Consider the following 13,908-nt stretch of genomic DNA (forward strand, 5'->3'; position numbering starts at 1 on the left):
TGGCTCTACTGCGGGATGACTTGGGCTTCAGCTGGCATGGCCTGGATGGCTAGAAATGGTCAGGATGTGTCATCTGGGGCCCTGTGCCTGGGATCTTGGTCCTGGTGTCGACCTGGCTCTACTTCCTGTTGTATCTCTGGGGGTGGTGTACCTAAGATGGATTCTTCATGTACGTGCCTCGTGCCTGGGGTGACATGCTTGGAACAGCTGGGGCTGGCCAGGCATCTTTTTCTCCATGCAGCTTCTCTACCAGTTACTTGGGCTTCCTCACGGCATGGAGGCTTCAGGTTAGCTGGGCTGCTTACATGATGGCTGGCTTCCTCTAGAACTAGCATTCCAAGGAAACCAAGGTGGTGGAGGAAATTGGGGTAGGGAGTAAGCAAAAGGTTCTTGTGACCTAGCCTCCAGATATACTTCTGCCTCTTTCTACTGGTCCATCAAGTCATTGAGGTCAGCTCAGCTGCACGGAGAGGGCAATTAGACCCTGCCTCTCAATGGGAGAAATAGCCAAGAATTTGTAGCCATCTTATTTTTTTTTAGGTACCAGGGGTCAAGGGTTGAACTTGGGACCTCATATGTGGGAAGGTGGCACTCAATCACTGAGCCATATCGGCTTCCCTGAGTTGGTTTTTTGGTTTGTTTTACTTGTTCATTTTTGCTTTTTCAAGAAGTACTAGGAACCAAACCCAGGACCTCCCATGTGGAAGGAGGGAGCCCAACCTCTTGAGCAACATCCTCTCTCTGTGGCCATCTTCAATTTAACATAGCCAAAAAGGCTTGATTGGAATGTTTTGGCTACATCATGTGATTGTGTGGGGCAGAATACAGGCTTATAAATCCTCAAGAACTGGATTCACAGGATGATGACAGGTACCATGTAGGGGCTTGTGGAGACTCCAGCATCTCCACAAAGGAAACCCCAGTATCTTGCCTGGGACATGCTGCAAGTTAAATGCAGAGCAGAGGCCAGAATTCTGGTTTCTTGATCTCATCACATTGGCCCTTCTCCTAAAATGTAGGTAGCACAGAAACTGAGTGAGCAGCCCCTAAAACCAGTTTGGCTGGATTAATTCCAGACTCTCCTACCTATTAGCTGTGTGGCCTTGGGAAAATTGCTGCCTCAGTTTCATAGTCTATACAATGGGAGTATTATCAGTTCCTCTCTCATAAGGTTGTGATGGTTACACAGATTAATATTTGTGAGGGGCTTAGAACAGAGGCAGGCTGATAGTAAGTACTATAGCGTTAAATAAATAGACTGTGGTGTCTTTTCCACTCCAGAAAACCGGGGTCATGGTACAGTTTCCTCATTTCCCAGTAGCTGCTAACTTTCTTCTCAGAGAGCACGTGGGCAATGGCATCCTTGCTGCACTTGAGATGTAAGAGAAATAACTGGCTCAGAGCCCTAAGTTAATTTAAAATCATGTTCCTTAAACTCTTTGATTTGCAGTGTACACGTGGAGTAATTTTAGTTCACTGCTCTCCCAAGCTCTCCAGTTCACATATGAACTGGCTGACCTCTGGTCATTTTCCCAGGGACTCTTCTATTCCACTGTAAGATGTAAAAATGTGTTTTAAGATAAGAATAATTACCAAATCTGTTAACACATTGTGGCTAGCTGAGCATTTTTATTAAATGTTATTCATTTGCTAAATGAAGTAATAGTTATTTATAGAAGAATGTTTATTTTTAAGTGGGCTTTTTTTTCTAACCCAAAACTCAATTAGAAAGGGACAAACTGAAATATGCGCTGCTGGATGGCTCTACCACCCAAGTAGGGACATGTGGACACCCAGCACGATCTGCTGGGGTATGCTGAGGACACTCATCTTTGCTTTTTGCCTGAGTAGACATGGCAGAGGAGGCGTGATATAAAGGGGGAACCGCTCCGAGTGGCGACTGTCCCAGGAGTGGGAGGTACTCCTATCTGGTTAAAACCCCTGGGGCTAATGTGCTTTTGTGGACTAGGGAGGAAAATCCAATATTGAAAACATTGTTATTCCTTGGCACCATAGTCTGCAAATAAATTTTAAATGTTATCGTTAAGCAGTATAAAGGCTAGCATATAGACTTTTGAAATCTAAAGACCTTAGACTTGTTTTGTCTTATAGCTAGGGAACCATAGCCCCTGGGAACAGGAACTTCTGTGACTTGAGTTTACCAGTAGGTAAGCTAGAGCCAGTGGGCTCACTCCCCACCCACTGGAGAATTTCAGGGTGCAGCCAGTTCTCACAAAAGTTTCTCCTCCTTATCTCCCTTACAGATTTTAGAAGAGCTGTTTATCATTAAACACTTGGGGTGCAGGATCCATGATCGGCCAGCAGGTGGCAGTAAATAACAAACAACCAGCATCACTAAGGGCCCCACACCCAGGCTCTAGTCCTGGCACTCCTAACCCTGGAGTTCCTTCTAAGCCGTGATATCCGGTCACAGCAGTGAGGACAACTTGCAGGCCTCAACTGCTGGAAATCAGTTCCACCAGGAGAGTCAGAGCCTCCCAGAAATGGTAGTAATTTAGCTTTCTTTGAATTACGGTGACAGTAAATCAGAGACCCCAAAATACCCAGCCCATGTCCTGGCAAAGCCTCCCTGCATTCTGGGGAAGAGACGCTTGGGAGGGGTATGAGCCTATCTCTCTCTTTCCACATGTCATTATGCATAAGATAGAAATTAGAAATGACAAAAGAAATAGCTTTTCTGAGTCCCTTTCCTAAGACTCTCCCCGCAGCATGGCTCCCACTGGACCTCACTTCAAGAGTGAAGCTGGAAAGGGGGAAATAGAAGCAAATTCTAATGCCTTCCATTAACCCTACCATGTCACCTTTGCTTTGACTTCAGGGGGGGCTTGAAGAAGAAAGGAAGTCACAGAAGGGTAGCTTGAAGGACACGTGACGGGTGTGTGTGCATGTGTGTGTATGCAAAGGAGGTGTGTATGTGAGTGTAGTGTGTATGTGTAGGGTGCATGTTTGTGTAGTTGAGTGTGTAGGTGGATGTGGGGCTGTCGTGCGTGTGGGTTAGTGGAGGATAGTGTCCGGTGTATGTAGGGAAGTGTGGAAGATGAGAGCACGTAGGATGTCTAGTGTGCATGTGTGCAGGGGTATATGGATGAATGTGCATATATGAGTAAGTAGGGGTTTGCAGTCGTGTAGGGCGTGTGTAGGTGTGTAGTGGGGTGTAGGTGTGTAGGAATGAGTTCTGCTTTCCCTGATTTGCTCTAGGGTGGTGAAGGAGAGTTAAAGGACTTACTGTGTGTATCAATCAACCGTGGGTCCTTTTTTTTTTTTTTTTTTGCTTTTGAAACTGGCTGAAGGAGCTATTTCTTTTTTTCCAGCTTTTCTTCTCAGCCTATTTATGCTGACCCCAGTGACTTTGGTGCCCTCACGCCACCCAGCTGTGCCCCACGTCAGAAGCACTAAGTGATGGAACGAATGCAGCCACCGTGCAGGCGAGGACCTCGCCCCAGGGTGGACGGCAGGTGGCAGGTGTTGCAGCAGAAAGGGCCCTGGGCTGGGCCTAGGGCACGTCCCTTCTCGCTCTGGGCTTCAGTATCGGCAGGAAAAGGCAGGCCCTGGAATAGGTGTTCTCTGTGGGCCCTCGGCAGACAGCAGCTCCCAGTGAGCCCCCCTCTGCGCTGGGCTTGCCTGAGGATAAGTCAGCCTGCAGCCCGGGAAGAGTCAGTCCCAGCCAGTTACAGCTCCTGGGTGACCTAACTGGCGCTGGCACATCCCGTGGAGGGCTGTGGAATTTGTGTGGGGAAGGGTGCTTGATGTGGGGAATGGGTCTTTAAAAGGGAATCCCTCCCCTTCAAGACAGGAGGGGGCCAGGTGCCCTGAGTGGTGTGGGGCAGGGGACCTGGTGGGGCTCCCCTATAGGGTCCCAGAGCCTCCAGAAGGTGATGATGGCTCCAGGCACCAAGCACACTCAGCCCAGCAGGGAAGAAACGAATTGAGATTTTAACAACCTCGAGGTCAATGCGAGCACTGGCATCTTTTATGGAAGATCTTGAGCAAAAAAAGTGAAACCATGTGGTGTGGCTTATGAAATAATAGGATATTCATATCTTTGCACTTTGCTAAATTTAAGGTTGACAGGACATTCCAGAGAGGTAGCCCTTGGCAGTAGCTTGTACTCAGGGTAAGATGTTAACTGTCAAGCCCAGAAATCAAGCCTCAGGCATCTGACTTAATGGCGAAAGACTTTAGACCGCACTGAAAAATCTCTGAGAAGAGAATAAAGGCTAAATGGACAGCATTATCAAGGGGAGTTTAAGCTTTCAGCAGAACAGCAAATGTTCTGTTCCCCGCTCGGCCTGCCCGCCGCCCCCCCCAAAAAAATCCTGCTTTTTTTCTTTTTTTTTTGTCTTCCTGAACTTGCTGGTCAGACCATGTGGGGTTGGAAAAGCAAATCAATAGCCTACAGGAAAAAAAAAAAAAAGGCATCCGACAGCAAAATAAAGGCACGGAGCAGAAGGAGGCGACACAGGAGAGGGAGTGTGCTTGGGAAAACTCAGCTCAAGGTGGGGTCTTTGGGGACTTCACTCCTGGGCCCTGCACCCTGCGGCACAGTGCTGGGGGCGGTTGGGGGAGGAGACCTCTCACTGGGAAAGATTGGGAGGTGCAGAGGGGTCAGTCCTTTGTTTCAACCGCCAGGCATGCTTCCCAGTCCCCTCCACCTTGACCCGGATCAGGGAACACAGCCACAGCAGATCTCTACGAAAGCGACCCCGGCTGCGTTAGCAACAGCCATTATCCCAGGAGGGCCGGCATGGCGCTCCGGTCTCGAAGCCCCCTCAGTCTCTACTAACTGTGATTTATCCCTCTTGCACACTGATTAAGGGTCAGGGAGGTTAAATACGCGTGTAAGGGTCTAAGGTTTCACAGGGCAGATTTGGGCAAGTACACAAGAGGCCAGGCTGCTGGGCAGAGCTTCCAGCAGCGGGGCCTGCAGGAACTGGTAGAGTCATGGACAGCCAGCATGGGAGACACGTGGTGAGGCACGAGTTGGGCCTTCTGGGGAGGTGTCCTCCTTTGCCTGCTCGCTGTGGTTCTGTGAAACTTTGGTATAGTTTCTCCCAGGGCCAACTTCAAACTCCTTTAGGCATCAAACAGTTTCCTTACAAAGAAACACGGTTTTTTAAAATGGAAAATTTTAAACATATAAAAAGAAGAAAGAGCAGTATAATATATCTGGGGCCACTCTTGTTTCATCTAGACCTACACACAGATACACACTTCCTTGGAGCCACCTCCATGGGATTATTTCAAAACAAATCCCAGATGTCAGCACATATTCTCTTGACTACCTGTTAAATTGACAAATAGGTTAGGATGTGTAGATTAGCAGTGTTACTGAGAGGAGGGTTTCCCTTGGTTATTTTCCATTTGCCACAGGACCTGATTTGGTTCTTAGTGAAAAAAGTTCTTTAGTTCTCTGGCCTACAGACACTTGAGGCACTAAAGAGCATTCTGTTTTATGGAAATGGTACTATTCATTCATTCATTCATTTAAAGAGTGTTGATTAAGTGCTTACCATCTGAAAACCCTAGCATTTCCTACTTCTCCTGCATGCTTATGCCTTTCCAGCCAGGATCATACCCTTGTCTCAGATCAACTCCAGGACCCTGAGCACTGTGAGAGGAAGGATTGAATCTAATTCTCTCATGAGTGAGAAGGAGAAAGAAAGAGTATATATAGTTTTATTTGAATTAGACCTTATTATAGAAACTGTTTACTTGGTTTTTTTCTTGTTCAATATTCTGTCATAGACCTCATTTCAAGTTAATAAATGTTAATATGCATGATTTTTTAAAGGTTACATAATATCCCAGTACATAGATATACCATCCTTTATTTAACCTGCTCTTTTTTAAAAAAATTATTATCTTTTTTAAAGATACATAAATCACACAAAATGTTACAATAAAAAATATAAGAGGTTCTCATATACCCCCATTCCACCCACCTCACACTCCTTCCACATTGACAACTTATTTCATTAGTGTGGTATATTTGATGGGTACATTTTGGAGTATTGCTACACAGTATGGATTATAGTTTATGTTGAAGTTTACCCTCTCTCCCAGTCCATTCAGTGAGTTATGGCAGGATATATAATGTCCTGCCTCTGTCCCTGCAATATTATTCAAGGCAACACCAAGTTCCAAAAATGCCCTATTACCACACCTCTTTTTCCCTCTCCCTGCCTTCAGAAACTCCCATGGCCACTGTCTCCACATCAATAATATAATATCTTCCATTTCTAAAGTCACAATAATTCTATAGTAGAATACTAGCAAATCCACTCTAATCCATATTGTATTCCTCCATCCTGAGACTACTGGGATGGCAATGTCCACTCCACCTCTAAATCAAGAGGAGGCTTAGATCCCACATGGCTGATGGATGGAATTCTTCTGCTTGCAGCTGTAGACTCTCTCAGTTCCCTGGTGTGGTGGTTGACCATCATCACCTCCCTGTTAGCTGACCTGGGTAAGTCCAATGAACTGGAGAGTAGGTGTTGCAATTCTGCTGAGGCTCAGGGGCCAGCTGACACATAGACAGTCCAGAGATTCAATTCTCCTGAGCATACACCAACCCCAGCACCAAACACAGGTTCAGTAAAAGTGACAGAAGAAGCATGCGTAGAGAGGTCACATCTGAGTCCAACTCCATCACACTCAGGAGCACAAATTTCAAAGTAGGATCCACTGGCAAGGCACTGAACTCCAGAGCCATTTGTCCTGACTGTGTCTCTGTAGCCCTCAGAAGCACCACTACCTGGGGTTGTATCTACTTTGGCTGTCTCTGAGAACCTGCTGAGATGTGCATAAGTGCAATCCCTCAGATGACCTTCCAACCCATTTCGAAGTCTCTTAGCCATATAAACTCATTTGTCTTCACCATTTCCCCCTTTTATTCAAGGTCTTTTTCTAGTCGTATCACCAACTGGTGTTTGGCAGTAATCCCTCGGCACCAGGGAGGCTCATCCTTGGAAGTCATGTCCCATGCTGGGGAGAAGGTAATGCATGTACATGCTAAGTTTGGCTTAGAAAATGGCCGCATTTGAGCAACATGGAGATTCTCAGGAGATAACTCTTACACACCCTGCTGCTCTAGGCCTAGTTCAAATTTCAAGCACAAGCTCTTAAGCATAGTCATCAGTATCAAGGACCCATCATTGGACCATCCTTTTTCTCTAGCCTCTGACCTTGTACTTGGGGGATTGTTGCCGCTCCATTGGGGAGTGTGACAGTGTTTCCCAAAATGGGAACTCAGCACTCCCTCAGTTGTCGAGTGATACTCTACCCTCTATGTCAATACCCAATGAACATCCGAAGATATCTATATACCCTATATGCATGCCCTGGAGAACTCCCTCCCACCCATGCATCCCCCATCAATGACACCCCACATCAGTGCTCCTCCCCTGCCATAGTTGAACCCCTCTGTGATCCAAAACTTCTTCAAAAATGAAGTCTAATATATTGTCAAATTCAATTAATAGGAAAGTAAAATAGTAATGATAGGTTTAAAGATTAGAAACAGAATACAAAATAATTTAGAAAAACTAAAAGTAAAAAAAAAAATAAATTGGGTAACCTGCCCTCTTTTGATGGCCATTTTAGATGGCTTCCAATTGTCACTATAGTAAACAACATTGAAATGGACATTTCCCCCCCTGTCTATGCTATTTTTTAGGTATAAATCTTGGAAATAAGATTGCTGGGCCAAAAGGCAAGTACATTTTATATTTTAATGGAAATTGGAAAGTTCGCTCTGGAAAGGTTGTATCACTTTGAGTTTTTAGTAACTTTACCAAGAGAGTACATGTTTTTTCACATCTTCACTAATTCTGGGTTTCATTAATGTTCAAATCTTTGCCAAGCAAAAAAAAAAAAAAGTCCCCTTGTATTTCTTTACAGTCTTCCGTTCTTCCCTCAAGGCAGAATCCTCCCTGAGCTGATCAACTTTCTTGCCTTGGCTTAAAGTGGCTGAGGTAGGGACTTAGGACTGTGGGCAGTGAGGCCATGAAACGGTGTGGTGATGCAGTGGGGGGTACACTATAGGTCAGGGGTCAGCTCTCCAGCAGCTCTACTAACTGGCTGGATGAACTTGGGCAGACTCCTTAAATCAAAACCTATTTGGGCTCATTTTCCCAACTCTGAAATGAGAGAGGTCAATGACATGTCGTTCCAGCCCCTTGTACTTGAATGGTCAAGGCTCCAGGCCTCAACAAGCAGCCCGCTGTCACCCTGAGAAGGCTGTGGTTTTAGTGGATCAGACCTCACTGAGATGCAGTTTGGTTTCCAAGCAGAACCTGCTTATTGGAGAAACCAACCAGAAAATATTGCCCCAATCCATTCCTTACTCCCAAACACCTGAGGCCTAATAAGCCCCAGGATAGCACTGACTAGCAAGCTAATTATCCAATGGACCTCCCTCCCTCAACAGCAAACTCATTTCAAACCTGCTGCACTCTTTTAAAGTCAGATTCAAGTTCAGGTGTTGAACTTCATGTTTTAACCTAAGGGTCACATATTCTTGCCAATGGCATCATCACAGTCATCCATATGAGGATCTAGATAAGCTTTTAGAAGGAATTAAAATTACTAACTACACATCCATTTTGAATACCTCCAACAGGCCTGGCATTGTCTATTAGTCATCTTCAGGCCCCACAAAAGCCAGTGAGGAAAGTGTCACAGAGGAGGACACTGAAGTTCAGGGAGGTCCCACAGCTGGCAACAAAATCTACTGGACCACAGCCTCTCAACTCACTTTTGCTTTAAGGAATTTGGAGGAGTTAAGACTTGGGTTTTCTGAATTATCTTCTAAGAAACTCTAGGAAAAGCACTGGTATTAAAAATCCTCCTATAACTTCTCCCTTATAACTCAGCACACCCCTCCACCCTCCATCTTCCCATTTTGCACATGAAGAGACTGAGGTCCGGAGTCTCAAAATCAGCCAGGATAGAACTTGGGCTAGAGCAGGGAATGCTCCAGCTCTCCTTTATTACAGCCACCCTCTCTCTCACCAGGGCATTGGGTGGAGGCTTGTAGCATCACTCAGATGCTCAGGATTCCCAAGTATTTGGAGGGTACTGTGCTTGTGGGGTCATCAAAAAATGATTTTGAAATTTAGAAAGCAAAAGATATTAGCAGTTAATTTTTATCCAGGAGTCCTCAGTCAGAGCCCTTTGTAGCCTTTACAGGTGGGTTTCCCCCTACCCTCAGTTCTGCAATGGCCATTTTTGAAACTGTGCTATAGATTAGCCATATTCTTGGGGTCAGGTTGGCTTTGATCTCTGGGGACTCTAAGTGGGACTCTGCTGACTAATCCCACAGTAAGAGCTTTCAATTTGCAAATGTGGCAAGGAGCACATTTCCAGGCTTTCTGGCTCAAGATTCTGAGATTATCTCCCATTTGTTCATTCAATAAATATGTACTGAGGGCCAATGTGTGATCATTTCAAGATGGTCTGGGTATGTTTGAAGTTCCCTCTGCTTCCTGAAGACTTGGTAGGACTTTTCCAATCTTTTTCCCCACTGCCCTCCCTCTCCACCACTCTGCTACCTCTTTCTGTTCCTTGAATATGCCAAACTCATTCCCGTCTCAGGGCCTTCTGCCCTTGCTATCCCCTCTACCTAGAACTACCTAGAACATCTGTCCCCATCTCTTTGTGCAGTCGGGTCCACCATTCAGACCTCAGACAAATGTGACATCTTCAGAGGCTGTCCCGGACCAAATTGAATGGGCAGCCTCCTCCATGTCATCACTTCTTTTGTTTTCCTCATGGTACTTATGCCTCTCTGAAATAGTTATTGATCTGTGTATTATTTGTCTCCCCTACTATAAACTGCAGGAGGACAGGGCCCTTGCCTGTCTTGCTTGCCTCCGTATCCCAGCATCAAACACAGTGCCTGGCACAGCACAGACATTCAGTAACTTTAATTGCATAAACCAAGGGGGTAGGCCATTTCTGCATTAGTTCCCTATTTAGGTAAAAATAATCATGAATATTTAGGGAGTAGACTTGGATTGGAAAGCTTTGTGGCAGATTTTTTACCTATATTGCTAAGTTTTTGTATCTATATTTATTTATCATGAGGATCCTGGGTAAGACAACAGACCAATTACCTACTCACGTAGTAATCTTAGAGCTGGCTCCCCATGTCCCAGTTCTCCACAGGGCAATGTGGTAGGAGCCAGGTGTACCCCACATGTCCAGGGGTCTATAGCACACACACAGAGAACCCCAAAGTTATGAGTCTTGGAACTTATATAGGGTTCCCTCTTCCATCCACAGAGATAGAGAGCATGGCCTTTGCTTTGGAACGTAAACAAATCCGAAATGTCTCCAGGGCAAGTGTCCCTAAATCTCTTCAGAGGTCTCTGTCTTTAACCTCCAAGGCTCATTGGCTGTCAATCATCCTTTGACCTAGGCACCATCAATCTTTGCTCAGAAAGCCCTGACCATGCAGAAAGTGAAAATAGGCATGAGGCGTTGTTTCCCAGCACACATCTCCTGAATTGGAAAAGCACTAGTCATGATCCTTGAGCATCCACAACTTGCCTGAACTTTGTCTATAGTATGACTCATCACGATAGACTCTCCTCCCCTTTCCGCAGATAAGGAAGCTGTAACAGAGTGATTGATGAAAGGTCAATTGTCACATGATTGAGGGGCTCAGGTCTGTGAGAACCCCAAGCCTGTGTTCTTTCCCTTCTACCACCCAGCTCCCCAAAGTCAAGGCATGTTGGTTTTAACATATTTGTCCTTGTTGCAGGGATGTTTTTAAAAAGGGAGACTCCCTGTTCATTGATTCTATGCCTACTGGGCACCAGGCTCTGTGTTAGGCACTGAAAAACGAGATAAGCTTGACCCTTTGTCCTTGTGGAACCCTCTAATGAGAGGCAGACACTAAACAAAGCATTACCCAGAAAGTTAGTAGCAAACAAGGATGACAAGTGCTGAGGAGAAGTACAGGTGCTTACCTGGGCCAGAGGCCACTCTCCAAACCTTTCCTGAGGAGGAGACACTTGGACTGGGGCCCAAAGGCTGACTCCAAAGGTATCTTCCAGACACATTCAAAAGGGAGTGAAGAGCCAGGCAATTCACCCGGGAGGGGGACGGGCCATGAGGAGGGGTCTGCTTTGTATCCTCAGCGCTAGGAGCCATGGCAGGCTTTGAGCAGGGGAAGAGATGGGAATAGATATAACTTACTGACTTGGCATTCGCCTGAAATGGCCACATTTTCTAGTTAAAGCAAAACCGCTTCTCTGCTCTTTCCCAGGGATTAGGAAGAAAGGTTGAAAGATGTGAGAAGGAACAAATTCAGAGAAATGCAGAGTACTTAGGATAAGATTGATGGTTCTTTGGCAACAAGGGCAGTGACCCCACAAGACACCATCACTGAGGAAAGCAGTTGTTCCTGCATTTTCTGCATCTCCCACCTCCATGTTCACTTGGATGTCCACCTGGGAACCCATTTTGAAGATTTCAAAGATCTGCATTACAGCCACTGGCATGAGCCATGGATGGTTCATAGGTGGGGAACCGTGTATCCCCAAAGAAGCTGCGTAGTCCTCTCCATTTTATGTTAGAAAACCGCCTCAACTTGAAGCCTGCATTCATAGCAAACAATGGCAATATTTACAGAGAATTTCTGGGAAAATGAGTGCAAAGTGCAGGAAATGCAGTGCAAATTGCTAGAATGCAATGCATTAGCAACATAGGACATTTAATGAGTCTGAGAAGAGAGGTTGAAGTTTCAAGAAAATGTCAATTGTGGTAATGTAAACAAGAATCTTCTCTCAATATTTCATTTTCCATAGTCCTTTTTTTCAGTCTCTAGTTATAACTAGAGCTATGATCCTTGAGAGAGATTTAGTTCTAAATATCCAAGAGTGAAGAATCTAGGGAAGGAGGGGAGCAGTGGTTGCTTATGGATTAAATATTAGCAGAGAACATTGGGGGAACTAATGCAATACCATCTGAGGAAAGCCAAATCTTCAGCTGGGGCCTGGTGTGCTTCTGAGAAGTCTTTTGCTATAAAAATTGGATCCTTGAGGGGAAACTGCTCACATGTCCCTGGAGGGTTGAGAGCTACTCTGCCTGCAGATGGGGGTCAGATCTTGTCAAGTCAGGGAAAGGGTCTCCTAGTGCTTTCCCAGTCTCAAGCAGCCACGTTCCTTTAGTCTCTGGGACTGTGGGGGGACCTAGGAAATGGCCAGCCACTGCCCTCTTCAGTGCTTCCAAGTGGCTCCACCTAAATCAGATTCTCCAGCAGCTCAGTCTATGTTCAAGTGAGGTTAGGAAGACACGGGCCACTAAACCCGAGGATCCTCCCCCATGGGTGCCCAGGGCAGCAGAGTGATCACCTGTCCTCCTTTTTCTCCAGTTCCTGACAGCATCATCTTGAAGGTGCTGACCCACCGCCTAAAGGAGCAGGACTGTGTGCAGAGAGGGTGGGTCCTGCACGGCTTCCCACGAGATCTCGACCAGGCGCACCTGCTGGACAGCCTGGGTCACAAGCCCAATAGGTGAGCTGTCCTCGGGCAGAAACCCCCTCCTGTCTCGGTTGGCGGGTGCCATCCCTCCAGGCCTGGCCAGTGTACAGGCGATTTCACTTGTTCATTAACTGGAATGTCTCTTAGTGCCCTCCCCACCACCATCCTGCTCCTTTGCCCTGTGAACTAGGAGTCACACTTGGGTTCAAGTACTGGTGCTGTCACTTACCTTGCTGAACTTGAACTCTGTCATCTATAAAATGGCAATAAATACCAGTCCTGCCTTCCTCCTGAGATTGTTGTAAGAATCAACTTATGTTTTCTTATACTATTTTTACAGTTTCACTTTTACATTTAAATCTTTGATGCATCAGATATTTTTGTGCAGTATGAATCTACTTTTCCCCAAATGGTTAACTAGTTGTTCCAAAACCAATTGTTGAATACGCTGCCCTTCTTCCACTGATTGAACTTTAGAGCACACCACAATTATATATATATATTTGAGTCTATTTCTGAGCTTTCTGTTGGTTTTTGTTGATCTGCATGTCTATTTCTGCAGGAGGAGCATTCTGTTTGCTTTAGTTTTATCATATATTTCAACAGCCAAGTTGGGACAATAACTATTGCAGTTTGACATGATCATAGCCTGTCTTTGTCCTTTAGTGAAACTATCATCACTTTTTACTGGGGCTCACGCTTTTCATTTTAGGTATATTTATTAATATTATACTCTCTATTGTTGTTGTTGGTATTGTGATGAGATCATTCCATTCATTTTATTTTCTAACTGTTTCAGGAGTCTAGGAAAGATATTGATTTTTGTTGATTTATTTTGTACCCCAGCCTACTTCTAGAATTCTCATTCAGATGATTCTCTTGGGTTTTTCAGGAAGACGATCATGTCATTGATTAATATTGATGCTTTTGCCTTTTCTTTTTTCAATGTTTCTACTTTTCATTTACTCTTTTGCCTAATTCCATTGGTCATTACTTCCAGAACAGGGTCAGCTAGTCTCATTATTGACAGGTATTTTTTCCTGATTTAAAGGGCTACTGCTGGCGTTCCACCATTGAGAGGCTCCTAGCTTTTGGTTTATGATATATATAATTTTATAAAACTAAAGAAGTATAGATCTTTAGCTTTATTTTATTTTTTTAAAGGTTTATCTATTCCCCCCTCTCCCCATTGTCTGCTCTCTCTGTCCATTGCTGTGTGTTCTTCTGTGTCTGCTTGCATTATCCGGTGGCACTGGGAAACTGCATCTCTTTTTTGTTGCACCAGCTTGCTGCATCAGCTCTCCATGTGCGTGGTGCCACTCTTGGGCAGGCTGCGCTTTTTTCACACGGAGCGGCTCTCCTTACGAGGCACACTCCTTGCACGTGGGGCACCCCT

General features: G+C 45.4%; 1 protein-coding gene across 2 annotated transcripts in view; it reads left to right on the top strand.

Moving 5' to 3' along the window:
• The window catches only part of AK8 (adenylate kinase 8), a 139,497-nt gene that overhangs the window by 73,135 nt on the left and 52,454 nt on the right, over positions 1-13,908 (top strand). For both annotated transcript variants that reach the window (XM_058302134.2, XM_058302135.2), the window contains one exon: positions 12,404-12,545. In XM_058302134.2, the coding sequence (XP_058158117.1) occupies positions 12,404-12,545 (142 nt within the window). The remainder of the gene's footprint in view (positions 1-12,403; positions 12,546-13,908) is intronic.

Source organism: Dasypus novemcinctus, chromosome 8 (genome assembly GCF_030445035.2).
Source record: "Dasypus novemcinctus isolate mDasNov1 chromosome 8, mDasNov1.1.hap2, whole genome shotgun sequence".
Classification (NCBI taxonomy): domain Eukaryota; kingdom Metazoa; phylum Chordata; class Mammalia; order Cingulata; family Dasypodidae; genus Dasypus; species Dasypus novemcinctus.